The sequence below is a fragment of the Oryctolagus cuniculus genome, chromosome 11 (genome assembly GCF_051225735.1).
Source record: "Oryctolagus cuniculus isolate XC-2025 breed Fujian yellow rabbit chromosome 11, ASM5122573v1, whole genome shotgun sequence".
NCBI classification, from domain to species: Eukaryota; Metazoa; Chordata; class Mammalia; order Lagomorpha; family Leporidae; genus Oryctolagus; species Oryctolagus cuniculus.
In genome coordinates, this window is record NC_142877.1 from 25,432,045 (window position 1) to 25,460,029 (window position 27,985).

Sequence of the window (27,985 nt, forward strand, 5' to 3'; positions counted from 1 at the left end):
CAGGGAACCCAGAAGGATCCTTTGAAGCATTCCTGTCAGATCCTGTTTCCCTCTTTCAGTGAAATTCACTTGCAGTTTAGATCTGGCCCCTGCCCACGTCCCCACCTCACTGCCCACTTGCTGCACTTGTCCTCCTGCTGTGCCAACCACAGCCCACCTCCAAGCCCTGCACCATGGTTCTTTTTCCCTGGAACACCCTGCTTCTAGGTGCCAAATACTCACCTGGCTTGCTCCCTCCATTCAGGGCTCTGCTCCAGAGAGGCCTTCCTGACCTCCCCAGCCTGTGCCTCTCTCACCCCCTGAACCTGCCTTGTTTTCCTTCAGGACACTTCTGAGCACCTGACACAGTTATGTGTCTGTTAACCAGAGGATTCCATCACTAGAACAAAGCCCTTCTGGCAGGGGCTGCATCCTGTAGCACTAGGACCTGCAGTCGACACTCCAAAAGTGAGTGACCCCGATGTCAAAGCCCTGCTCCCCCTGCCCCTGGGACAAGACAGCAAAAAGCTAAGCTGTGTTCACCGTGGCCCCTACTGAAATCTGCAACCCTGTACCGCTGCTGTGCCACAACTCAGTCTGACTTCACTCACTTATTTGTGAATAGTGCTAATTCCCTACCAGGCCGGAAGCTTCAGAAGGGCAGGGTCCACGGCTGAAGCCCCTGCCAGAGGCCTGAACAGCACATGGAAATCTTTCACACTCAATGGCACAAGCTTAATTTCTCTAAACACAGCAAAGGGGCCACCTTCCAGTTCACTGCCCTGAAAAATGCCTGGGTCCCACTCCTAGGGAGCCAAGACCTTGGAGTCAAGCTCAAGCACTCCTTGGCATTCCTTGGGCAGTGAGCTGTGCCAGAGAAAGCTCCTGGCAGAATGGAAGCTGCCAGTTGAGCCCAGAAAACCTGTGTGAACAGCACACCTGCTGACAGCAGGCACTTAGTGAAGCTGCTTTCTGTTATCACAAAGAGAAATAATAGCATGCAAGACTGGTTTCAGGAAGAAACACTTGAGTATTGAGTATAACCAGGGCTGTTCTCTCTCTCTCTCTCTCTCTCACACACACACACACACACACACACATCCAAGTGCTCTCCTCTCAGTGCAGGATGAATCACAGAGCCAAGACCCTTCCTAACCTCATTCTCTCATCCACGTGTCACTCCAGGCGTCTCAGGTTCCCCAGTCACCAGAACTCTCCGGGCACTTGTTCATGTAGTTCCCTCTGTTTGCCATGCTTGTCCCCCCTTCCCAAGTGGCTGAAACCTCACTCAGTCCCTGTGGACTCCTCCCCTGAAATATGGCCCCGCCTCTGAAAGTCACCACTTAGTTCTGGGCTGTTGGATGGGTAGTGTCAGCACCTAGCCAGCCAACAGCTAGCCTTGTATCTAGCTTAGAGAAGACAACAGGGGGCCGGTGCTGTGGCACAGTGGGTTAACACCCTGGTGTGAAGCATCGGCATCCCATATGGGCGCCGGTTCTAGTCCCAGCTTCTCCTCTTCCGATCCAGCTCTCTGCTATTGCAGTAGAAGGTGGCCCAAGTCCTTGGGCCCCTGCACCCAGGTGGGAGGTCAGGAAGAAGCTCCTGGCTTCAGATTGGCACAGCTCCAGCTGTTACGGCCAATTGGGGAGTGAACCATCTCTCTCTCTCTCTCTCTCTCTCTCTCTCTGCCTCCTCTCTCTGTGTAACTCTTGACTTTCAAATAAATAAATAAATCTTTAAAATAAAAAAAATATGTATATAAAAGAAAGAAGACAACCGAACATGCCCTTGGGAAGCCGACTGCTGGGGGAGAGCAAAGCCAAGACCTGCGGAACTGCAAGCTGGGCAAAGGGCTGAGAAGGAGCAAGGCAGGATGGCAGACACCACACAGCCAGGTGGAGACGGGGAGACCTCCCCAGACGGCTGAGGGCGGAGGGGCAGCGAACGATGGGGAGGAATCAGCCAAGCAAAGAGGAAAGCGTTCCAAGCAGAGGCACAGCACATGGTAGGGTGTGGACGTGCCGGGCTGGAAGACACCCGGCGTAACCAGGGGCCAAATGAGGCCTGTGGGGCCACTGCTGCGGGCTGCAGAGCGGTGTGAGGAGAGGCGGCAGGCACCCTCGCAGGCACCAGGCGCTCTCAACCGCGGCCCCTCAGGTTTCTGCTCCCCGCCTTCTCAGAAGGGCCGTACAGCATTTCAGCCCCTCCTGGTCTCCAGCACAGAGAGGCACCTGGTGCACAGCACCATCCACACATGCTCGTGGGCTGCACTGTCCCCAAAGACACAGCCGGCCACCTCTCCCTCTGCCCATTCCCCCACCCCAAAAGCAAGTACCCCGCTGGCTCGCCTAACGGAAGCACTCAGGACTGGTTAACCACAAGACCAACGAGAAACCGAGGACAAAATGGGAGCAGCTGCAAGAGCTACAGTGCTGTGTTTGACAAGTGCCACTGGACACGCAGCTGGCAGATGTGACCACACGATCCTCGGAGGCCAGACTCTCAGGGCACATTTCAATCAGACAGCAACCAGTGTACAGGCTTGCCAAAAATCACAAGCCCCAAGACTTGAACTATCAATTTGGAGTTCAAAACACAGCTTCCAAGATTTAACACTTTCTTGATTAAAACAAAAAAACAGAAAAACACAACTGAGTCAGCAGGAATTTCCAAGTTGCTCGGGTGAACGAGCCCTTGGCCCAGCCATTTTCAGGAACACACAGTTCTTCAAATCATACTCTGAACTCTCGCTTCCTGCCTAGCTAACAGATCTTGAGCTAATCTAAACTAATAATTATTTTGGCTAAGCCAAACTAGGTTTTTAACTCCTTTTGGAAGGAAGGGGTGGGGTAGTGGGAGCAAAGATCCATTACACATTGTTTGAAGACAACTAATGAAGAAACACAATTAAGCAACTTTTAGGGCCAACTTTTTGTGGCACAGCAGGTGCCGCCTGCAACAATGACATCAGCGTTCTGGTTCCACTCCTGGCTGCTCTGCTTCTAATCCAGCTCCCCGCTAATGCACCTGGGAAAGCAGTAGCAGATGGCTCAAGTACCTGGCCCCCTGCCACCCACAAGGAAGATCTAGATGGGGCTCCTGGCTCCTGACTTCAGCTCTGCCCAGCCCTGGCCATAGTGGCCATTTGGGGAGTGAACCAGTGCATGGAAGCTCTCTCACTTTCTCTCCAGCTGCCTTTCAAATAAATAAATATTTTTAAAAACTGCCTAAGTCATACAAACCACTGTCTTCTTTATACTCTTTTAATTCCTTACTGTAAATTTTTTAAGTCCTACACTATATTCTTTCCTACAGGAATTCTCCATCCCCTCTAGTGAGAGGAACAATGTTCCATTTGAAATTCCACTCTGTTCTACATGGCCTTCGCAAATGCCTATCCCTCCCTTCCCTTATTTACCCATTCTCTCCAAATTATGCCTTCGCTATTCTCTTGTAGGATCCTATGGTATGACTTCATGGTATTTGTTACGATTCTGAAGAATCTTGCCCCCTCCAACCTTTTTTAAAAATATTTATTTACATTTATTTGAAAGGCAGAGTTACGGGGGGGGAGGGGAAAGAGAGATCTTCCATCCACTGGTTCACTTCCCAAATGGCCACAATGGACCAGGCTGAAGCCAGGAGCCAGGAACTTCTGGTTCTCCCGGTATGAGTCAGGGGCCCAAAGATTTGGAGCATCTTCCGCTGCTTTCCCAGACAGATTATCAGGAAGCTGGATCAGAAGAGGAGCAGCCAGGATTCCAACTAGCACCAAATATGGGATGCCATTGTCACAGGAAGCAGTTTAACCCACTCGGTCACAGCTGGCTCCTTCTGTCCCTATTTTACAAAGACCCCAAGGTCCAGAGAGGTAAAATGAGATTTCTCACTGTCATATAATTCATAAGCAGAGATTAAGCCAAGCTAAGAGTCCAGAACTCATGTACCTTCCACTTAGTCCTCCCTCTTAATTAGGGTACACATCCCCCACAAGGGTATACACACCCACACCAGGCACACAACCCCCATCAGGTGCATACACCTCCACCAGGCGCACAACCCCCACCAGGTGCACACACACCCCCCACCAGGTGTACACACTCCCACCAGGAGCACACACCCCCACCAGGTGCACAACCCTCACCAGGCACACAAACCCCCACCAGGTGCACACCCCCCCACCAGGTGTACACACTCCCACCAGGCGCACAACTCCCACCAGGTGTACACACACACACCACGTGTACAACCCCCACCAGATGTACACATACCCCCCACCAGAGGGCACAACCCCCACCAGGTGCACAACCCCCACCAGGTGCATACACCCCCACCAGAGGGCACAACCTCCACCAGGTGTACACACCCCCAACCAAGCGTACACACCCCCCACCAGGCGCATACACCCCTACCAGGTGCACACCCCTCCAGAGTGCACATACCCCACCAGGTGCACACACCACCACTAGGGTGCACCCCCCACCAGAGTGTACACACCACCACCAGGTACATAACTCCTACCAGGTGCACAATCCCCACCAGGTACACATACCCCTCCACCAAGGTGCACACACCCTCCCCAGGCACACACACCTCCACCAGGGGCACACCCCTCCAGAGTATACAATCTCCCAGGGCACACTCCTATGGCCACCAGGGTGCACACATTCCCACTAAGTGTACACACACCACCACCAGGGTGCACCCCCCAACCAGGTGCACACACCACCACCAGGGTGTATCCCCCACCAGAGTGCACACACCCCCACCAGGTGCACAATTCCCACCAGGTGCACATACCTCTCCACGAGGGTGCACACACCCTCACCAGGGGCACACCCCTCCAGAGTGTACAATCTTCCAGAGAACACTCCTGTAGGCCACCAGGTGCACACACCCCCCACCAGGTGCACAACCACCACCAAGGCACACACACCCCCACCAGGTGCACACCCCTCTAGAGTGTACAATCTCCCAGGGCGCGCTCCTGTAAGCCTACAAGGAGAAACCACAAGACAGAGTGTGGTCCTTTTTTGGAATTTTTTTTCCTAATAGTAAACAACATAAAATATTTTTGTGGTTTAAAAAATACATAGATATATTTTAAAGTTCAATAAATTTAAAGGAATCCAAAAAACAGAACAGAGAAGCAAAAAGAAATTTCGCGCCTGCTGCCCAGGCCTGCTCAGGGACCTCCGTGGAAGGACATGGAAAGTGCTTATTCGTCACCCTGTCTGCATTTCATGCCCCTTTCCCTTGTTGCTATATTCCTCAAGTGCCAGCATTCCAACTTGATGTTCATTTTCCACTCCCGCCCACCTTTCACTAGGAAAATTAGAATATTTTTAAAGAATGTCAGTGTACCAGCCACAGGTATGTCATTTTCAAAAGCATTAGTCATTTATGAGAACGAATTTTTGTAGGTACAATAAATCTGATTGATTTTTATTACACATCTTAGCTTAGAATCACTTTTACATTCCTAGACAAAGAGATGATACAAATAAATATCAACTGTAAAACTCAGAACCCCAAGTATTGGCATATTCTTTGTCTAAAGGTAGCCAAAGAGAAGGTCAAGATCACCATTAACTCCAAGGAGCCACAGTGCCCACACGCCTCCTGCCTGTCTGGGATCGCTCATTCCATAAATAGCCTCAAGAGCATTTCATTCAACAAACAAGGGCAGGAGAAAGATGGCAGATTTCTGGACAGCACTAGACAAAGCCTTGCGTAGCAGACAACAGCCAGGCCACTTCCTTATCTAGCGCCCTCTGAGCGTTTTCGTATGGCTTTTGGTGTCTGTTAACAGCCCATTTTTGTCCACTGATGGTGTTCAGGTGGTCCTAGGTGTTGTGCGCAGCACGCTTTGACCTCAGGTGGCTGAGGCGGAACTGATACCCCACATTAACGGGGACTCGACACTTTTCAAACTTGGCGACGATTCTGCATTCAGTGAGGAAGGACTTGCAAGAGTCAGCAGGGAAAGGCGGCGAGTGGCCCACGCCTGAGTGGCGGAGCACTTGGCGCCCTTGGTCGCGGAGGGGTGGGTGGAGCAGTTGGAGCAGCGTGCAGGCCTGCGATGGGGAACAGTCTAGCGCTGGGTCCGAGCCCTAACAAAGTGCTTCATGCCGATGATTTGTGTAGCCTTGGGTTTGGATTCCAGGGGTCCAGGAGACACACGACTTTCTGTATGAAGCCAGATACAGTCTACTAATCAGCGCACACGTGGATCTGACGAGCGCGCACAGCCTCCACCTCCTTCTCCCACAGGTCTTCTCAGATCCAGTTAGAGACTCGCTCCCACACCTCACTAGCTGCTGCTGGCAGGAAGGCCCTCGGATGGCTTGGAACATTCTAGCATGACTAGATATGAACGCCTGGCCCCTCGGTGGGCTTGGTAGGTCCTCTACACACTTGGCTCAATCCAGAACCCAGAGCAGCAGCTCTGATGGCAGCAAGACACACTACCATCTGCTCGATTCGAATATTTATCGGATCCATTTTGAGAGAAGAAAAGCACCAGAAACTGCTTGGCAAGGAAGGGACAGCTTCATTTCCCAGGGAGTGTTCTCCTTTGTTCCACACCCCACAAACACAGCCTTGCACAAGGCAAGCTTGTTTCCGTAACCCTGTCGGTCACCTTGGCGTTCTTCGTTTGCCTTCTTGGTAAAGTTCTCTGTGTTACTTAACCACCTTTGGTCAGCACAGCCATTCTGAGACACCTGTACTAAGGTTTAGCGTGAGCTCGAGTTTTCAGCTCTCTGATCTGCAACACAGATATTTTCGGCCTGTAGAATTCAGACTAGCTTTGAGGGACATGTCGCCAGTGGCCAACCAACTTGGGCTACACACCTCAGCATCTGTCTTCTAGTCAGACACATGCTTAGTAAGTAAGAAGGAAACAGGGTTTGATCCAAGAAAAGCCTAGGGAAGGCTCTGTGAGGCTCTGGGAAGTGCTGCACAGAGCCCTGTTCAGAAAGAATGGTTACGGCAAAGCAGATGGGCTACTGGACGGCAGATCTCCATCTGATAGAATGCTAAGACATTGCACTTGGTACCTTCTCTTTCCCACGGGCTCTGACCCAGAAATGTGCCCTGGGAACTGGGCAGCTTAGTTAAAATGTAACTCCAGGCCCACCCGAGTCACCACCTTTCTGGGGCACCATGCCAGCAAGGTGCGCCAGTGTGGCAGACCTGGGGACTCAGACTGTCGCCTCAGGCTTGGCTCATGGACTCAACGCCCGCAAGGGAGGGCTTCCAGCCTGGACTAGTCATTCAATGGGCCTTTAATAAAGACAAAAGGCAAAAACTGCACATTAGAGTAATTCTAAAATTGGGCAAGTTCTTGGTCTCTCGTTCTCTCTTACAGACACACACAGACACACTCACAGGACACAGGCACCTTCTGCTTGCACACCCATACACACCTATGAGCTTCTCTTGGGGCAAAAATAAGGAAAATTCATCTAATGACCAACATAAAACGAACCTTTGAATCCCAGTAATATGAAAACTAAAACTTACAAAGCAAACTAATCTATGTAAATGGGAATTGGAACTCTCTCCTCTAGCCTATTCAAGTACATGGCCACTCCCCACCAGCATCTCGGGCTGCACCTGGGGGGAGCCACAATTCTGGGACTCGCCGTGTTCTCCGCAGAAAGCGGGCAGGGTTCCTTGGCTTCCATCTGTTAGACCTTCCCTTTCCACTGCACTGACTCCCGTGTCTCCATTTCCACCTCCGCCTGGCTGCTCTTCTGCTCCCTGGCAAGAAGCAACAAAGTGGGGGACACCAAAGTGCCACCCCGTGTTCATTCCGCAGCTCTAGTCCCATCCGAGAAGGCAGAACCAGCCTCCCTTCTCCCAGAAAACACTCCCACTGCAGAGCACTCTCTGGAGGCAGACAGAGGACCCCCGCAAGGATGCTCCGAGCCTGCGCACATGGGGGAAAGTGGAGACAAATCAGGAGCAGAGTGGCATGCTGTGTGGACGTGGCACCAGCTTACGGACAGAGGTCTTTGATGGGGTGGTCTCGGATCTGAGGTTTTAAAGAAGCTGCTTCCCTAAGCTCTCCACAGAGGCGAAGGGAACACCACTGACAATGAATCCTTCAGGAGCAGAAATCAGAAGAGAGTCCTCATTCAGGTCATCCCCAAGGGCAGGTCCACTTCTTACTGGGGTGCATGGAAGCCAGAGGGCTGGTGGGCCCGCCTGGGGCACGGGTCCAAACGTGGTTTCTCAGTCTTCCCTACAAGAACAGGCACCCATTCAAGTTCTACAGCGTTCACGTTTCAGTCTCACTGTCACTTTATCCTGAGGCTCCAAAGGGTCCTACTAGGGTGACTCCTGATTCTGCCCTAGTGTTCAGCAAGAAGGGAGCCCCGCATAAACAAGAGGCTGGAAATGGGGAGGGGACAGTGCCAGGGCAGGGAGGGGAAGCAAGGTCACTGCTCATTCTCTTGCTTTCCACTTGGACTACCGCACTTTACCTTACCCATGCAGTTCTGAGATGCTAATGAAAAGACGTTGCCCAGGGAACCGAGCACCACGTCGGGAGCAGCAGGCTTGCTCAGACCAAGCTGGGTACTCCACGAGGGCCATGGCGTCTCCCCAGGGGAATGGTGTGGAGCTCGGGCTCCAGTCCTCTCTGCAGCTGGTGCTCGTCTCTTCTCACAGAAGGCAAACGCTCGCTTATGCCCTGGGAGAGGCAGCACCGGCCTCTACTTGGGAACCAGCCCCCGAGACTGCGGGTAAAGCTGGGACGCAGGGGTTCCTGAGGAAGACGAGGGTCCCGACTTCCTTCCACTCTTAGGCCTGCAAAAGGCAAGCACATGTTGACACTGCGTGGCCCTGTGCTGAGACCAACCTCTCGAGCTGGTAAATAGACCCACTAAACGCACAGGCAGGATTTCCTTCACTTGTGATTTTCCTTAAATGTCTAATCCAGAATTTAACATGACAGAATTCCAAATCGTGCACAAAGGGGCAATGTGAATTTATGTGGAGGCTCAGAGCCTGGACTGCAGTAATTTATAAAGACCCACGTTTGAACTCTGGCACGGACAACCTACTTTCTGGGTTTCCTTAGACCTGGCTGCTTTCTCAATTCTCTAAGTCTCGGTTTTCTCACTGTAAAATGGATGCATGATATGTATTGCCTTATACATCTGTGCCGGAAATCGTTAAGAGAATTCTTGTAAGGGAATTACACTACACGGCACCTGGTAAGGACTGAAGAACTGCCTCCCTATCGGGTGCACCCTGGGTGCATTAGGTACTCTGGTACTCAGTACGCCTGGCACAGTGTCTCCACCACAGATAGCTGTGGATAAATGAATAAACACAGGAGCAATGTGGCGACGTTTTCTAGTGTGTTCCGCAAGGAGCTCCACCACTACAAGCCTTCTTGCTGCCCTTTGCCCTGGTTCGTCCTTGTTCAAACACAGGTCATCAAACACCACTGACCTGGCCTTGGATTTCTTATTTGCGGTGCTTTCAAAGGATGATGCATCCACCTGGATCTCATCTTCATCCTGCAGGGCTGCGTCCAATGCAGCCTGCACCTTGGGGGCGATGGCTGGGCCTTCATAGTCTCTGGTGGTCCGGCTGGGCATATCCAGCTCTAGCAGCACGATGTTTTCTGCCTGAGAAGCACAGCCATCGAGGTTAAGGCTCCGACCAGATACAGAGGACAGGTGATCGAGACCCCATCCAAGCACAGAACTGCACATTGTTTGCCGCCCAAGCCTACCGAGAACCTGCCCAGAACAAGTGGCAATATTGCAGATGATTTTTGTTTTCTTCTCTATGCTTTTCTCTGTTTCCCTAGTAAAAACTCATTTATTGCACACAATCTGGAAATACAGAGAGGGGTAAAGAAGTGCAATCACCAGCAGTCTCCAGTCACAGCAGCTTTGACGAACCTCTCAGCTGCGCAGGGGAGGAGGCACTGTGGTGCATGTATGGCGAGGGTGTGCACGGCAGCGTACACATGCTTGGAAACACATTTGAAAAACAGACTGCAAAATTTTCTGTAAATTCTACCTGCTCTGAAAAAGACATAATGCCCTAATGATAAAAGACTCTCGTGTGTGTGTGTGTGTGTGTGTGTGTGTGAATAAAGATTTATTTATTTGAAAGGCAGAGTTAGAGAGAGAAAGGGAGAGACAGCAATCTTCTGGGGCCAACGCTGTGGCGTAGCGGGTAAAGCTGCTGCCTGCAGTGCTGGCATCCCATATGGGCACCAGTTTGAGTCCCGGCTGCTCCACTTCCAATCCAGCTCCCTGCTACGGCTTGGGAAAGCAGTAGAAGATGGCTCTAGTCTTTGGGCCCCTGCACCCGCGTGGGAGACCCAGAAGCAGCTCTTGGCTCCTGGCTTCAGATCGGCCCAACTCCTGCTGTTGGCAGCCGTTGAGGAGTGAACCAGCAGATGGAAGACCTCTCTCTCTCTCTGCCTTGGCCTCTCTGTAACTCTGCCTCTCAAATAAATAAAATAACCAAAATAAATAAATAAGCAACAGGGGTGGCATTTTGCGTAGACGCTAAGATGCCACCTGGGACACCTGCATCCCACATCAGAGACCCAGGTCAGAGTCCTGGCCCCACTCCCAGTTCTAGCTTCCGGCCAGTGCACACCAGGGAGGCAGCAGGCAGGGGCTCAGGACTTCAGTCCTTCCCACCCACAGGACTGAGTCCTGGCTCCTGGCTTTAGCCGTGGCTCAGCCCTAGCTGTCGTGGACATCTGCGGAGTGAACCAGCAGACAGGAGATCACTGTCTGCTCTCTGACTTTCAAATAAATGAATAAAAAATGTTACAATAAGTACTAAAATCAGATTGGCCCTGCCTCAGGCTTGGCTGTGGAGACATCCTGTGGTGAGCCTTTCCTGGACACTGAGACAAGCATACTGAGGGAAGAGCACCCATGACTACGCATGCGACCTTCTCCTCTGGCTTTTCTCAGTGGGGCCTGGCCCCGGGGCTCCACAGGGGCGGGAGGGGCCGCTGCAGGAGAAAGGTGGGCAGAGGCAGTGACTCCACTGATCAGTTTTAGATGCTAAGCCCATGCATAAAACCCTCCCTGATGAAGCAGGTCCACTCTGAGAACACCTGACAGTCACAGCTTTAAAGTCCACCTTTGAGGGCCGGCGCTATAGCGCAGCAGGTAAAGCTGCCGCCTGCAGCGCCGGCATCCCATAGGGGCGCCAGTTCGAGTCCTGGCTGCTCCACTTCCGATCCAGCTCTTTGCTGTGGCCTGGAAAAGCAGTAAAAGATGGCCACCCTTGGGCCCCTGCACCACATGGGAGACCCAAAAGAAGCTCCTGGCTCCTGGCTTCGGATCGGTGAAGCTCTGGCCATTGCAGCCATCTGGGGAATGAACCAGCGGATAGAAAATCTCTCTCTCTCTGCCTTTCAAATAAATAAATAAATAAATCTTTTAAAAAAATAAAGAAAGTCCACCTCTGGATTAGGTCAGTCCCAGAAAGCCACATAGGACTGGACTTGTGGGCTTCAAAGTCACGTTTCTGGCTGCAGCCATGAAATGACTGGCAAGATACGCCCATGTGAAACTGCTAGAAAAACGCCTCTGAGCATTCCGACACCTACCTAGTCTTCTACAATACATACCCCACCTAATAAATCTTTTTTTGTTTTTGCTTTCTTTTAAATAACTTGGGGCCTGGAAGAATGGCACCTGAGAAATTAACTAATGTGTTTTGCTCTGGCCACCAAAGGAGATTAAAAAACATTTTTAAAATTTTATGTTAGGGGCCGGTGCTGTGGCACAGCGGGTTAATGCCCTGGCCTGAGGCACTGGCATCCCATATGGGCGCCGGTTTGAGTCCTGGCTGCTCCACTTCTGATCCAGCTCTCTGCTGTGGCCTGGGAAAGCAGTAGAAGATGGCCCAAGTCCTTGGGCCCCTGCACCCACATGGGAGATCCGGAGGAAGCTCCTGGTTCCTGGCTTCGGATCGGCGCAGCTCTGGCCGTTGCAGCCATCTGGGGAGTGAACCAGCCAATGGAAGACCTCTCTCTCTCTCTACCTCTCTCTGTAACTCTGTCTTTCAAATAAAAAATATTTTTAAAAAATTTATGTGAAAATCTTCCATTATAAAAATAATACAAGATCCCTGTTGATGGTTTTAAAATACAGAGAAACAAAAAGAGGAAAACTCAGGGGGCAACTTTTGGGCGCAGCAGTGAACATTACTGCTGGGATCACATATCCCATACCAGAATGTCCACGGCAGAGTCCCAGCTCCGCTTCTGATTTCAGCTTCCTGCAGGTGCACACCTGAAAGGCAACAAGTGATGGCCCAAGCAGCTGGGGACCTGTCACCCAACCGGGAGACCTGGATTGAGTTTGAGGGTCCTGCTTTGGCCTTGGCATTTAGAGAGTAAACCAGCAAATAGGAGTTTTCTGTCTCCCTCGTTCTTTCTGCCTTTCAAATAAATAAAAATAAATTTTGAAAAAGAAGAAAAGTTAAATTGAATATACTTCCACCAACCAGAACTAACCAGTTCACACTTTGATGCACTTTATACCAAACTTTATAATTCACATATACACTTCCAATTCAACTTGGTTTGCAACTTAACTATAGGTTGTGTCCCCGAGTTCATCCATTTACAGCTTCTGGAGCTGAGAGCAACAGAACTGACTGCCCAGAGGAGATGGAAGAGAGCAGTCCACACTGGGTACAGTCTAGCACACAGTGAGTGTTTATAGCCAGAAGCTTCTATGGCATTTTAAAATAATTATTTGAGAGGCAGAGACAAAGAGCGAGATGCAGGGAGCGCTCCTATCTGCTGCTTCACTCCTCAACTGCCCACATCAGGCTGCAGCTGGCAGCCAGGACTCAATCCAGGTCTCCCACGTGGACGGCAGGGACCCAAGCGCTTGAGCCACCTGCTGCCTGCCAGAGAGTGCACTAGCAGGAAGCTGGAATTAGAAGCAGAGCTGGAACGCAAACCAAAGGCCTCCCACACGGCATGCAGGTGTCTCCAGAGGGGTTCGTAACTGCTACGCCAGCGCCTGCCTCTCCCATGGCATTTTTATTGTAAAATATTTTAGGTCGTTAAATAGTCCTGTTGTGTCATCTTAAGTGACCACACGATGGACACATGTAATGTTGCATGGAAATAGCTAAAGTTCTTCAGCACAGGTCCATCTCCTGTTGCTAGACATCAAGGTTCCTCCCACGGAGCCACTCGGAAGCTCACTGTTAACAGCTACGGCCACTAACAACAGCATTTGTACGCTCCTCCTTCCCTGGTTCCAGTTTTCCAAATCTCATTCTATTTTACCTTTTTATTTATTATTATTGTTATATACTTATCATTGGTTCTTTTTTTTTTAAGGATTTATTTATTTATTTGAAGGTCAGAGTTACACAGAGAGAGGAGAGGAGCGGCAGAGACAGAGAGAGGTCTTCCATCCAATGGTTCACTCCCCAGATGGCTGTAACGCCCAGAGCTGAGCCAATCCGAAGCCAAGAGCAAGGAGCTTCTTCTGGGTCTCTCATGGGGGTCCAGAGGCCCGAGCACTTGGGCCATCTTGTACTGCCTTCGCAGGCCATAGCAGAGAGCTGGATCAGAAGTGGAGCAGCCAGGACTCAAACTGGCGCCCATACGGCATGCCGGCACTGCAGGCGGCGGCTTTACCTATCATTGGTTGTAATTATCATAAAGGCCTTAAGTATCTCTGCAGGGTTCCCACTCTATGGCTCAGTAAAATGCTGCCTGAGGGCCCACACAAGTCTGAATCCCTCTGAGAGGACGAAAGCCAAGGACAACCTTCTCACCCGGTATCGGGCCTCCGGACGGATCATCATGGACATTCTCGCGTGCTGGCTCAATGGCCTCTTGTATCCCACGGCGGAGACCGGCCGCTTCATCATCTGCTGATTCCTGGGGACAGGGTGCAGTGGTGAGGGGCCTGGTGGGAGTGTGGCTAGGAGCCCCCAACCAGTCTGTGGATCAAGCTCTCAGAAGACTTAGCCAGGGAGAAAGTGAAGCAAGCAACTCCCTGGGCTGAGGGCCGACACAGTGGGCCAGGAGCTGCTTCTACCATCTGCAGGAGTTGTTTTCTGACTCCCACGTGAGCATCATGCATTAGTAAGCTGGGAGGGGTCTCATCATCCAGACAGCAGACACAGAGCATTGCTGTCCACTCTCCTGGCCTTCCCAGTGGACCCAGACTGACACACAAGGTAACACTTGTTTGGCCTGGCATGCTGGGTAAAGAGATAAGCAGGGACTTGGGAAAGGTCCTTAGCTTACTAGTGACAAAGTCTCCCAATTCCTAATACCACACTCACCAAACTCTTACCTCGCGGACTTACAGCAGCCGTGCAGTCAAAAATGCAAGGGGCTCGGAGTTTAAATGAATCAAACTGTCTCACCACCTTGGGCAGGACCAGCTTATCAACCTTCTTCCCCTCCGCCCCACCTTACAGGCCACTGCTTAAAGTAACTTACTCCAGTCTCGTTATCGGATGTAACTTCCAATGATCTTCCTCTTCATCAAAGAAGGATCTGTTCATAATTTTACTTTTTTCTTCCAGAGGGATAAAGTTTTCTATAATAAGATGCCTGTAGGGGCACACACAATGTGAATGAACACAGATAAGGACTTCTGGCCTCACACAAAAGGATCAGGTAGGCACCAGACCACTCAGCAAACATTTCCGACCAGGTACTGCGGGCCCAACAGCACACGTGGACGGCACCTGGTCCCCGCCTGAGACAGCGGGTAACTGTGCGGCACTCTCAGGTCTGTCCCAGGCATGTGGAGAGATCCCCTGCCCAGGGAGCAGCAGCCTGAGGAGGGGAACAGTGAAAATGGAGGCAATGCCAGGCCAGCAGCCGAGTCAATGTCTGCCGCTCCTGCGTCTTTTAGAGGCCCCGGGTCTTTCACAGCCAGCTACAGGGTGGTGCCCAGGGTCTCCGGTCACTGGCAGTGAAGGTCTCATGTACCCTTTAGAGGGCATCTCTTACATGCTGCTAACGCAGTCAGTACAGCTGAAAGCACTTTTAAAAAACTGATCAGAAATTAAACTGCCTTCCTCCAGTCCCACGTGGTCAGCGAGACCAGAAGCGGGACTGAGTGGACCGCAGGCCCTGCGAGTGCTGGGAAGGCAGACCACTGGGCAGTCTCCATCCAACACATGCCCAGGGCCGCTGGTCTGCGATAACTGTCTCCTGTCCCCAGGAAGGGACCACGCCAAGGGGCTGTGCACATGGGCGGGGCCAGAACAAGCCCCTGGAAGTTGCAGGACACTGAGAGGCAGGTGTTGACTCACTGTGTATTCAAAAGATAGAAAACGCTTCCTTAGGAAAAAAATATTTGGAGGACATATTTTCTCTTCACTTTGTATGATATTTCAGAAATTATTTTTATAACGTACCTTAGTTTTTTTTTCTGATTACCAAGGTCCTGGTTACTCATTAGAAAATGTGAAAAACATAATTACCTTCCATTTTACCACCCAGAGATAGCTATTACTAGGTTTTTGGTATATTCTGTCCTGATTTTTTTCAAAGTACACACACCTACAAAGAGGCCTGAATGATACATTTAATTTTAAGATCTGCTTTCCAGATTGAAACTTGGCCATTAAAACAATCTCCTGGAAAAGTTTTTCTTTCTTTTTAAAATTTTCTCCCTGGGGCCAGCCCTGTGGAATAATAGGTGGAGCTTCCGCTTGTGGCGTCAGCATCCACACCGGCACCAGTTCTAGTCTCGGCTGCTCCGCTTCCGATCCGGCTCCTTGCTGATGGCCTCGGAAAGCAGTGGAAGACGGCCCAAGTGCTTGCACCCTGAACCCAGGTGGGAGACCTGGAAGAAGCTTCTGGCTCCCATCTTTGACCTGACCCAGTTCAGGCCTGGGAAGTAAACCAGCAGATGGAAGACCTCTCTGTCTTTCTGTGGCTCTGCCTCTCAAATAACTACACACTCATTAAAAACATTTTTATCCCTTCCTTCTCCTCCTTCCTCCCAACTCTCTCTCCTTTTCTTTCTTTCTCTCTCTCTCTCTCCTCTCTTTCTCTCTCTCTCTCTCCTTTTCTCTCTTTCTCTCTTTCTCTCTTTCTTTCTTTCTCTGCCTGCCTGCCTGCCTGTCTTTAAGGCAGAGCATCAGAGAGGAATCTTTATCTGCTGGTTCACTTCCCTTCCAGGCTGGCCCAGGCTGAAGCCAGGAGCTGGGAACTTGATTTGAGTCTCCAACACGGGTGGCAAAAACCCAAGCAATTGAACCATTATCTGTTGCCTCCTGGGGTACACAGTAGCAGGAAACTAGAATCAAAAGCAGAGCTGGGACTTGAACCCAGGTACTTGAAAATGGGATGCAGCTGTCCCAAGTGGCATCTTAACTTCTGCACCCAACTCACATCCCTGACAAGTTTTCCACTGGGGCTGGCATTGTGGCACACACTGCCTGCGATGCTAGGATCCCATATGAGCACCAGTTCAAGCCCCGGCTGCTCCACTTCCAATCCAGCTCCCTGCTAATGGGCCTGGGAAAGCAGTAAAAGACGGTCCAAGTGCTTGGGCCCCTGCACCCACATGGGAGACTCAGAAGAAGTTCAGGGCTCCTGGCTTCAGCCTGGCCCAGCCTTGGCTGTTACAGCAAACCAGGGGATAGATCTTAATCTCTCTCTGGCTCTCGATCTGTAACTCTGCCTTTCAAATAAATGTTAAAAAAAAAAAAAAGGAAGGAAGGAAGGAAGGGAGGAAGGGAGGGAGGGAGGGAGGGAGGGAGGGAAGGAGGGAGGGAGGGAGGATAGGAGGGAGGGAGGGAGAGAAGACTATTCATCTGATCTTGTTACTGAAATCTGAGCTATGGGTACTGTGTTCATTACAGCATCCAGAAAATTCTCATAATGAAAGCCAATAATAAAAGGTCAGAACTTTCCAAAGCTTCTAGCAGGTAGAGTGGAAGGGAACTGAGAGGTCATCTGGCAAGGTCATTCAGTTAACCAAGGGGACCCAGAGATGGAAAGAATGGATCTTGGGAATAAACCGAAGACACACAGGGTGGGGGATGAGCTAGAGGGAGGCAGGCAGGGGCTCTGACCTCAGGGGTGCTTCTCACTGAGCAAACAAGACCACCGAGCCAGCAAGTGGCCTGGGGCAGGGGGAGAGCCCTGGCTTACTTGAGTTTCAGCTCCCTGGTGAGCTCATTCTGAGTCTGCTCCAGCTCTTGGCGCTCCTTGATGTGCTCTTCTTGCAGGTCGTGGATCTCGGCCTTCACTGCCTGAAGCTTGGAGAAGAGCTGGAAGCGCGTGGGGGTGGGAGGGGGCAGGTGAGGAGGGCGTCCAGCCGAAGAGCAGAATTCTCCCTCCCCGTGTCCCCAGGCACGGTGGCCTGGCCTTCTCCCTTTTATACCTTTTTGAGTTTTTTGGTCTTGATGTCCACCTCCTGCTGCAATGAGCTGTACGTCTCTTTCAGCTCCAAAGTCTCCTCATCTCGACTTTCCATCTGCTGCTGGATCTCTCTCTCTCGACGTTTCTGAGCAACATCACAAAGTTCGTCAGCCGGCCCTGAGACTAAGTCTACACAAGAACAGGACTGGCCTCCAGAGAGCTCACGGAAAGCGGGCGCTATGGCAGATGGAACCAGAATAAAGGGATCTTTGGATTCCATCATTCCATGCGCTTTCTGCAGGCCCTCACGCACGCACGGCTGGGTGCTCCAGATCAGTCTGCAGCTCAGAAGAGGCTGCCACACCTCCCTTCCTGCCCTTCCCAGAGAACCTAGCACCGGAGCAGCCTGCCCTGTAGCTGGGACGCCCCTTGGCCCACCTGTTTCCCCAGAAGAGAATGAACTTACCTGCTCTGCAATTTCCTGTCGCTTCTGTTCCAAGATCTTCTGCTGTTCGTTCGTATGATCTACTATATTTTTTCCTCCAACCAGCAGCTTGCTCTCCATGGCCTGGGGAAGAAACAGTAGAATCCGGCTCGTGAACGGCCTCGTGGGAGTCCGGGAAGGGGAAGGAGCGCAGGGCTGAGGCAGGGGCATGGACGGGCTGAAGAGCAGCGCTGCTCAGCGGTGCTCTGCCTCCCCGGGACAGGGCTGGGCTGCCTTCCCGGGGGCCACACCTCAGAACACGGAAAACACCCCTTCTCCAAACATACGAGGATTCGGCTTTAACAGAACAGCTTCTGGTTGGTTTATACAAAGTATTAATCCCATCTAGCACACAGTGAGGGTCTCCCATGTGCTGGGCATTGGGGATGCAAACATCAGCACACAGCACAAAGCTCAGAGTCCACCGAGTGTCACGACAAGGAAGCATGGCACACGCCATGAAACATGGCGTCGGACAGCTAACTAGTGGCACAGGCACCCCACAGGGAAGGACTTGTGGAGGGAGTCAGGGAAAGTTTCCTGTCTGAAGGGAAACTGACATGGAACTGAAGTAAACCCTAGGAACTAGACAAGAAAAGAAAAAAAAAGGGAAGGAGAAAAAGGGGCACAGCAGGTAAAGCCAAGGCCTGCATTGGCAGCATCCCGCGTGGGCATCAGTTTGTGTGCCAGCTGCTCCACTCCTTTCCAGCTGCCTGCTAATGGCCTGGGGAAAACTGCAGAGGATGGGCCAGAGGCTCGGGCCCCTGCCACCCACATGGGAGACCCAGAAGAAGCTTCTGGCTTCAGCCTGACCCAGCGCTGGCTGTTGTGGCCATCTAGGGAGTAAACCAATGGACAGAAGATCTCTCTCTAAGACTTACTTATTTGGAAGTCAGAGTTACAGAGAGAGAAAGAGAGACACATAGAGAGACAGACAGATCTTCTATCTGCTGGTTCACTCTGCAAAACACCCTTAACAGCCAAGGCTAGGTCAGGCCATATCCAGAAGCCAGGAACTCCACCGGGGTCTCCCACGTGAGCGGAAGGGGTCCAAGTACTTGAGCTATCTTGTGCAGCTTCCCAGAGTGCACTTGAGTATGAAGCTAGATCAGAAATGGAGCAGCCCAGGCTTGAACTGGATTCCAATATAGACACTGGAAGCACCAGTTTAACCAGCTGTGCCACAATGCCCACTATCCACATTTTGTTAAATCTGAAAAGAAAACCATTTTCTTAGCTCTGCTTCAATTCAACAGCTGTCTGTGAGCACGGGGCACGGTGGAGCTGCTCCGGCGGCAGCGGGGCAGCGGCCGCGGCAGGGGCGCAGGCTCGGGGAGGCGCCACGGCAGGGGCGCAGGCTCGGGGAGGCACGGTACCTTGATCTTTGCCCCCAGCATCTCGGCTGCATCCTTCTCCCGCCGCAGGTCCTCCATCTTTTTCTCCTTCTCCTTCAGCAGCCTCATCTTCTCCTCTGCAACCAAGCTGTGGTCCTCTACAATAGCCCGCTTCTCAATCTCCAGTTTCTCTTGCTGCTCCCGCCAGTAATCATCCTTATCATCCCCTTCCTCCTCACCCTCGTCTCCCTCCTCCTCCTCCTCTTCCCCACCCCCGCCACTGCCACCACCTTCCCTCCGCTTCTCTCGCCTCTTCCTCCTGCCAATGGACCGTTTTTCCAGCTGGGCCTTGAGCCGAGCAATTTCTTCCTGGAATTCTCGCAGGAGGGCATCCTTAGGGTCCTCGTTGACTCTTGGCTTGTTCTTAATGTTTTTGGCACGGTTGGCATATCTCAGGGTGGTCAAAGTCTCCTCTACGTTGTAGGAAGCAGGCCCTACGTTGGCCACCATTACCGTCTTAGCGTTGCCACCGAGGGAATCTTGGAGGAGCCTGGTGAGCTTGGAGTCCCGATAAGGAATGTGAGTGCTTTTGCCGTCTACCAGGGCAGAGATGACATTCCCCAAGGCCGACAGGGAGAGGTTGATCTTGGTTGCCTCCTTCAGTCTTTCCCCTTGAGCGCCCGTCTTGGCTTGCCGTTCGCTGCCAGCAAGATCTACAAGGTTCAGTTTGCCCACGCGGATGTGGTTTTCACCATCGAGGCCCACTTCGCTGCACTCGACAGTGATGACGAAAATCGCGTGAGAGCGCGAGCTGTGCTCGTTCATGTTGGTAGCGCCGACGGAGCGGTTCTGGTTCCCCACGTTCATCACGTGCTCTATCTCCTTCACGCTCTTGGTGACAAAGGAAGACAGATCCTTCACGTACACTCCGGTGTCAGGCCTCTCCTTGAGCTCGAGCCGTTTGGTTTGATCCTTTGAGAGCAGATCGCGGATCTCCTCCTGGTAGATCTCCAGGTAAGAAGCCCTGACCAGGTACTGCTGATTCTGAGAGCGAGAGATGTGGGTGAAGATGTGGTCGAACGAGTTAGGGATGACTCCTCTTTTCTCGGGGTCCCCACGGACCCCTTCCATCGTGTAAGTTTTCCCGGTCCCGGTCTGTCCGTAGGCAAAAATCGTCCCGTTGAAACCTTGCAGGACCGAGTCCACGAGCGGTCGGAACGTCTCATCATAGAGTTCAAACTGCTTGGCGTTCCAGTCGTAGACGGCATCAAAGGTGAAGGTCTTGGGCATTTCATGGGCCACTCCTTTGGGGTTCTTCACAGACACCTGCCCCAGCTTCACGTCCACATCCACCACCTTGTCGTACGAAGCAGCCTTTTCCTTGCCGTTCATGGGCCGGCAGCGGACCACCACCCTGACCGACTCCGAGCTTTTCAGCTTTGACATGATGACCTCGGACTGGGTCAGTCTTGAGGGCGATGAATCCAAAATGCCTCGGGACACTAAGGTCCTAGAACAAGAGCAAACATGAGTACAGACAGTGGTCAGCAGGAGTTGTGCACACCAGCACACACACCCAAGCGTTCTTCATCTTGCTAATCTCCTGACAGTCCTACTGAATAACTCACGGGACCTTTACCAGCCTTAGTGGTCAAAGCACAGTTACAACAAACTCCACCCGCCAGCCCAGCTTCCCCGCCATCAATACTTGCTATTACACACCATATCCTGAGGCACCCAGAAACCTCGTATAAGCCCTCGTGACCTTATATCCTGCTGACCTACCATAACCTTTGAGTACAACATTCAGAAATCGTAGAGAAGTTATCCTGCAAATCCATGTCTTATTCAAAGATATATATATACAAGGATATTTATTGTAGCATCATTTGCAGTAGCAACAGACCATGGACTACTTCAATTCTTTTTTTTTTTTCCTTTTTTTTGACAGGCAGAGTGGACAGTGAGACAGAGAGAAAGGTCTTTCTTTTGCCGTTGGTTCACCCTCCAATGGCTGCTGTGGCCGGCGCACCGCGCTTATCCAAAGCCAGGAGCCAGGTGCTTCTCCTGGTCTCCCATGCGGGTGCAGGGCCCAAGTACTTGGCCCATCCTCCACTGCACTCCCGGGCCACAGCATAGAGCTGGACTGGAAGAGGGGCAACCAGGACAGAATCCAGCGCCCCAACCGGGACTAGAACCCGGTGTGCCAGCGCCATAGGCGGAGGATTAGCCTAGTGAGCCGTAGCGCCGGCCTTCAATTCTGATCAAGACTGTACTGATGGGGCCAGTGCTGTGGTGCAGTGGGTTAACCCCCTGGCCTGAAGCGCTGGCATCCCATATGGGTGCCATATGGCTGCTCCACTTCCAATCCAGCTCCCTGCCAATGGTCTGGGAAAGAAGCAGAGGATGACCCATGTCCTTGGCCCCCTGCATATACGTCGGAAACCAGAAAGAAGCTCCTGGCTCTTGGCTTTGGATGGGCCCAGCTCTAGCCATTGTGCCATTTGGGGAGTGAACCAAAAGATGGAGGATCTCTCAGTCTGTCTGTCCCTCTCTCTATGTATAACTCTGTCTTTCAAACTAAATAAAATAAATCTTTTAAAATTTTTTATTATTTTATTTTATATAATAATAATTTAATATAATAATTTTTAAAATAATGTTTTAGTATTTTTAAAAAAAATTATTTATTTTGTTTGAAAGGCAGAGTTACAAAGAGAGGTAGAGAGAGAGAGAGAATCTTCCATCCACTGGTTCACTCCCCAGATCGCTGCAATGGCCAGAGCTGCGCCAATCTGAAGCCAGGAGCCAGGAGCTTCTTCCAAGTCTCCCATGTAGGTACAGGGATCCATGGACTTGGGACATCTTCCACTGCTATCCCAGGCTATAGCAGAGAGCTGGATCCGAAGAGGAGCAGCTGGGACTAGAACCGGTGCCCATATAGGATGCCAGCACTTCAGGCCAGGGCTTTAACCCACTACACCACAGCGCTGGCCCCATAAATAAATCTTAAAAAGAAAAAAATGTGTAATCTAAATGTAATCCTATATCAAGATAAGTTAAAAAAAAATAGTAGATGAGGAACTGTGTTTACTATAGTTTACATAGTGTATCAAAAAGAGAATATATACCAAAAATGAACCCTACCATAAACAATGGACCTAGGGTTATAACCACGTGTCAATGTACTCACCACCTGTAACAAATGTGCCACTGGCGGGGGATGCTGATAATGGGGGAGGCCTTGTACTTGTAAAGACAGGAATGAAACAGAAATCTCTGTGCCTTCTGCTCAATTTTGCTGAGAACCTAAAACTCCTCCAAAAATAAAGTCTCTTTAAAAAAAAAAATAAGCAAGCAGGGGCCGGCACTGTGGCATAGAGAATGCAGTGCTGGCATCCCACAGGGGTGCCAGTTCAAGTCCCAGCTGCTCCACTTCTGATCCAGCTCCCTGCTATGGCCCTGAAAAGCAGTAGAAGATGCCCGCTCCTTCCTTCTCTTTCCGGTAGCGGAGTCCGGCGAAGACGCACAGCAATGGCACCTCGCAAGGGGAAGGAAACGAAGGAGGAACAGGTCATCAGCCTTGGGCCGCAGGTGGCTGAGGGGGAGAATGTCTTCGGTGTCTGCCACATCTTCGCGTCCTTCAATGACACCTTCGTCCATGTCACTGATCTTTCTGGCAAGGAAACTATCTGCCGAGTGACCAGCGGCATGAAGGTGAAGGCCGACCGAGACGAGTCCTCGCCATACACTGCCATGTTGGCCGCCCAGGATGTAGCTCAGAGGTGCAAGGAGCTGGGCATCACCGCCCTCCACATCAAGCTCTGGGACACAGGAGGAAATAGGACAAAGACCCCTGGACCTGGGGCCCAGTCGGCTCTCAGAGCCCTTGCCCGCTCGGGTATGAAAATCGGGTGAATTGAGGATGTCACCCCCATCCCCTCCGACAGCACCCGCAGGAAGGGGGGTCGCCGTGGTCGCCGCCTGTGAACAGGACTCCCCAGATTGTTTTCTGTTAATAAATTGCCATCGAAAAAAAAAAAAAAAGCAGTAGAAGATGGCCAAGTGCTTGAGCCCCTGCACCCCTGTGGGAGGCCGGGAAGAAGCTCCCGGCTCCTGGCTTCAGATCAGTGCAGCTCCAGGTGTTGGAGCCATTTGGGGAGTGAACCAGTGGATGGAAGATTCTATCTCTCTGCCTTTGCCTCTCTGTAACTCTGCCTTTTAAATAAACAAATAAATCTTTAAAAAAAATTAGCAAGCAAATATGTACAAAAAATGGGAGGCATCCGCATGCCTGATATGTGGGCACTATGACTAGAAGCACACATGTAGACCTTGTAATAGCTCAGCAAGAGAATCAAGGGCCTAGGGGGTCTCAGAGGTCGAGAGAGAGATAAGTGGACAGTCATTTATACTGTCTGAATCCCTAGCTTTCAATCCCAAAAGAATCAAGTCCTGGTTGCTCTACTTCTGACCCAGCTCCCTCCTAATGTGCTGGGAAAGCAGTGGAGGATGGCCTAAGTCCTTGAGCCCGTGTACCCACATGGGAGACCTGGAAGAAGCTCCTGGCTCCTGGCTTCAGATCAACTCAGCTCTGGGCACTGAAGCCATTTGGGGAGTGAACCAGCAGATGAAGACCGCTCTCTCTCATCTCTACCTCTGTTTTTTTTTTTTGTTTGTTTTGTTTTTTTTTTTTTTGTTTGTTTTGTTTTGTTTTTTTACAGGCAGAGTGGACAGTGAGAGAGACAGAGAGAAAGGTCTTCCTTTTCCATTGGTTCACCCTGCAATGGCCGTTGGGGCCGGCACACTGCGACCGGCGCACCGCGCCGATCCAAAGCCAGGAGCCAGGTGCTTCTCCTGGTCTCCCATGTGGGTGCAGGGCCCAAGCACTTGGGCCATCCTCCACTGCCCTCCCTGGCCACAGCAGAGAGCTGGACTGGAAGAGAGCAACCGGGACAGAATCCGGCACTCCAACCGGGACTAGAACCCGGGGTGCCAGTGCCACAGGCGGAGGATTAGCCTAGTGAGCCATGGTGCCGGCCTCTACCTCTCTCTGGAACTCTTTCAAGTAAATAAAATAAATCTTTAAAAAAAGAAAAAGAAAACTGTAGGGGCGGGTATTGTGGTGTGGCGAGGTGAGCCACCACTTGGGATGCCCACATGATGTATCAGAGTGCCAAGGACGGAGTTCTGACTGAGCCTCAGGCTGAGCTCCCTGCTAACGCACCTGCAGGCAGCAGAGGATGTCCCAGACACTTGGGTCCCTGCCAGCACTGTGGGAGACCCATACGGAATCCCTGGATCCTACCTGCAGCCTGGCTCATCCCCCACTGCTGTGGACATTGAGGGAGTAAACCAGTAGATAGAGGATCTGTCTCCCCCCCTTTCTGTCCCTCTGGCTGCCAGATAAATAAAAAGAAAAAAAGAAGGAAAAAAGCTGTAAAAAGCAGCCTTTCAGTCCACTCATCACCTTATGGAAGCTACTAGAATTTGCCATATGGTTAGAATGGCCAATTTACCACTTCCCTCCATTTTACCAGAGACCTGACTAAGCTGGTCTAGGCCCTTGAGCGTCCTTGGGGAAGCCTCTGCTATAGAGTCTGGAATGGCCAGACAAAAGCCTAGAACTGGAGCAGTAAACGGCGGTAGATATTTAGAATGGCGCTGGGGATACCTCGGAGTCCGGAATCGGGATGCCTCGGTTCCAGTCCTGGCCCTGCTCCCAGCTACAGCTTCCTGCTAATGAGCACCATGGGAGGCAGCAAGGGATAGCGCAGGTACCTGGGTCCCGAGCACCTACATGGGAGATCTGGATGAAGTTACAGGCTCCTGGCTTTGACCTGGCCTAGCCCAGTGCTGAGGCATGTGGACGCGAGCTCGCTCGCTCTCGCTCGCTCTCTGCCTTAAGATAAATGAAATAGTTTTAATAAGAAAGAAAAAGAGCAATGTAGAGGCTCAGAGAAAGGGCAGGGCAGACAGGGCAGTGGAGAGGACTGCGTCCTCTGCATTAACACCCAAGGAGGCTGAGTATCTGACTTTTGCCTTCCAAAACAATGTGGTCCCAAGTCTGATTAAAAACAAAACAGGACCAGCATTGCCATGCAGCAGCTGTCATGCTGTCGCCTGCAATGCCAGCATCCCATACGTGTGCCGATTCAAGTCCCAGATGCTCCACTTCTGACCCAGCTCCCTGCTAACAGCCTGGGAACGCAGCAGAAGATGCCCAAGTGTTGGGACTCTGCCACCCACAGTTGAGACCTGGAAGAAGCTCCTGGCTCCTGGCTTCAGCCTGGCCCAGCCCTGGCTATTGTTGCCATCTAGGGAATGAACCAGTGGGTCAGAGATATCTCTCTGCATCTGTCTCTATCTCTGTCTCTTTCAAAAATAAAATAAATCTTTAAAAATAATAAAACAAAAACAAAAAATCCTGCAGCAAGGTGACCTTGAGGTTTAGCTACTTCATTACAGCTCAGGATATTTTTTGAGCCCTCTAAAATGATTTAAAAAAAAAAAGGAATGATAATAACCTACATTAATCTTAAAAGCCTTTAAAAGGGAAGGAATTCCTAAAGCATGAACCCTGTTAATTAGATCTCCTCAACTCTGAACGCAGAACACAATTCTTTTCTGAACTCACTCAGCTGGACTGGCTGGGCCCATGTTACTGGTGTATTATTGCAGGAACATGGAACGATTTAATTCGCTGCCACCAGGACGGACAACCTTGTTCTGGAGACAGTCTCCTGAGCAGGATGCCCTGACAGTCTCTCTTTACTGTATCATCCCCTTCCTGCGGGCCTCACTACAGAGCGGTCCGTGTTTAACAGCGCCCACAGCAGCGGCAGGGAAGCAGCTCCTCACCGGCACCCTGAACACCTTTCAGCCAGGACGCGCTGCTGGATGCAAACACCCACTGTCTCAGTGGCTACGGCTCCTGAAAAACCGAGTCCCCAGCCTCACCTCTCATCTGCTGCGCACTCCCCATGGCAGGCACTCTCCCAGTGCCTCGTGGAGCTCACCACAAAGCCTAGAACTAGATGCCAAATGGGGTCTCAGCACTATGGGTTTCCCATAGAGATGCTAGGACAGAGGTCACATTCAGCTGAAACATTTCCCTGGCCCGCTTGATGCTCTAACAGACATCAACCAACCCTCAGCAATTCCATTTCCATATAAACGCACACCCTCGTGAAGACCTTTGTACATGTGTGCAAGAAGCACGGATACGGACGCTTCCTGAGGCATTCTTAAAATGGGAAAACCAGAAACAGTCTAAACATCCATCAATAGGGAAATCAAAAAATAAAACATGGTACATTTCCATTATATCCTGCACAGCATACTACCCAGCAGTTAAAAGAAATAAATTAGAGTAGTGTTCAGCAAACTATAGTTCACAGGCCAAATCCAGCCCACAGCCTTTTTAAAAAATTATTTGACGGGCCAGCATTGTAGTGTAATGGGTTAAGCCACCTGTGAAACGAGCATCCTCTATGGGCACGAATCAAGTCCCAGCTGCTCCACTTCTGACCCAGCTCCTTGCTAATGCACCTAGGAAAGCAGTGGAAGACAGCTCAAGCGCTTGGGCCCATGCACTCACATGGGAGACCCAGAAGAAGCTCCTGGCTCCTAGTTTCCACCTAGCCCAGCCCTGACTGTTGCTGCCACCTAGGGAATGAACCAGCAGATAGAAGATTTCTCTCTCTCTCTCTCTCCCCTCTCTCTCTCTGAAACTCTTTCAAATAAATAAATATTTTTTAAAAATTAAAATTAAAAAATTATTTGAGAGGCAAAGAGGAGAGAGAGGGAGAGTGAGTTACAGAGAAAGAGAGCACACTCCCAACTTTAATTCACTCCCCAAAATGGCTGCAAGAATATGGGCTTAGGGGCCCAGCACTGTGGCGTAGTGGGTAAAGCCACCGGTTGCAGTGCCGACATCCCATATGGGCACTGGTTCAAGTCCTGGCTGCTCCTCTTCTGGTCTAGCTCTCTAATACAGCTTGGGAAAGTTGTGAAAGATGGCCCAAGTCCTTGGGCCCCTGCACCTACGTGGGAGACACAGAAGCTCCTGTCTCCTGGCTTTGAATCAGCCCAGCTCCGGCCATTGCAGCCACTTGAGGCGTGAATCAGTAGATGGAAGATCTCTCTCTCTCTCTCTCCGTCTTTGTAACTCTACCTTTCAAATAAATATTAAGAAAAGAAAAAACAAAGAGTATGGGCTTAACCACTAGGTCAAATGCCCACACCTGAGAGCCTGTTTCTATAAATAAAATTTTGTTGGAATACAGCCACAATCCTTTCTTTACAAATTAAGATGACTGCATTAACTATAAAATGGCAAAGTCAAGCGGTTCCAATAGACACAGCACTGCAGGGCGGGTGCTTAACCTAGCAATTAAGGTGTCATGTCCCACATCAGAGAGCCCGGCTCCAGCTCCCGAGTGCAGCTTCCTGCCACTGCATACCCTGGGAGTGATGGCTTTAGTGGGGGACCTGGCCATCCTCATGGGAAACGTGGATTGAGTTCCCAGCTCTGGGTCTTGGCTCAGCCCAGCCCTGGCCATTACAGGCATATGGGGAGTGAACGGCAGATTGAGAGCTCTATCTACCTGTGTGTCTGTTTAACCTCTCAATAAATAAATAATAAAACAGGCCCAAAAAGCTTAAAATGTTTACTATCTGGCCTTCTATATTAACATGGATAAATAGGTAGAATGACAAAGTAAACCGCAGTGTGATAACTGTGATTAGAAATTTACAGAATACAGTACGTATGGCTTGCATTTAGGTATGCATAACAAACAAAACAACACGGCGGAG

At 51.0% G+C, this 27,985-nt stretch overlaps 1 protein-coding gene and 1 pseudogene across 3 annotated transcripts in view; one reads left to right on the forward strand and one right to left on the reverse strand.

Annotated features, from left to right (window-relative positions):
• Positions 1–5,393: 5,393 nt before the first annotated feature.
• The window catches only part of KIF3B (kinesin family member 3B), a 44,849-nt gene continuing 22,257 nt past the window's right edge, over positions 5,394–27,985 (reverse strand). For 2 of the 3 annotated variants that reach the window (XM_070051960.2, XM_008256144.5), the window contains exons 2-9: positions 19,208–20,675; positions 17,814–17,915; positions 17,370–17,492; positions 17,138–17,256; positions 14,462–14,575; positions 13,786–13,891; positions 9,448–9,626; positions 5,394–8,796 (exon numbers count right to left, since the gene is read on the reverse strand). In XM_070051960.2, the coding sequence (XP_069908061.1) occupies positions 8,703–8,796; positions 9,448–9,626; positions 13,786–13,891; positions 14,462–14,575; positions 17,138–17,256; positions 17,370–17,492; positions 17,814–17,915; positions 19,208–20,611 (2,241 nt within the window). In that variant the 5' untranslated portion in view covers positions 20,612–20,675 and the 3' untranslated portion in view covers positions 5,394–8,702. Of the gene's footprint in view, positions 8,797–9,447; positions 9,627–13,785; positions 13,892–14,461; positions 14,576–17,137; positions 17,257–17,369; positions 17,493–17,813; positions 17,916–19,207; positions 20,676–24,839; positions 24,962–27,985 lie in introns of all 3 variants that reach the window. The other variant, XM_089307203.1, reaches the window with a different exon arrangement.
• On the forward strand, positions 22,628–23,212 carry LOC100342695 (small ribosomal subunit protein uS11 pseudogene; annotated as a pseudogene).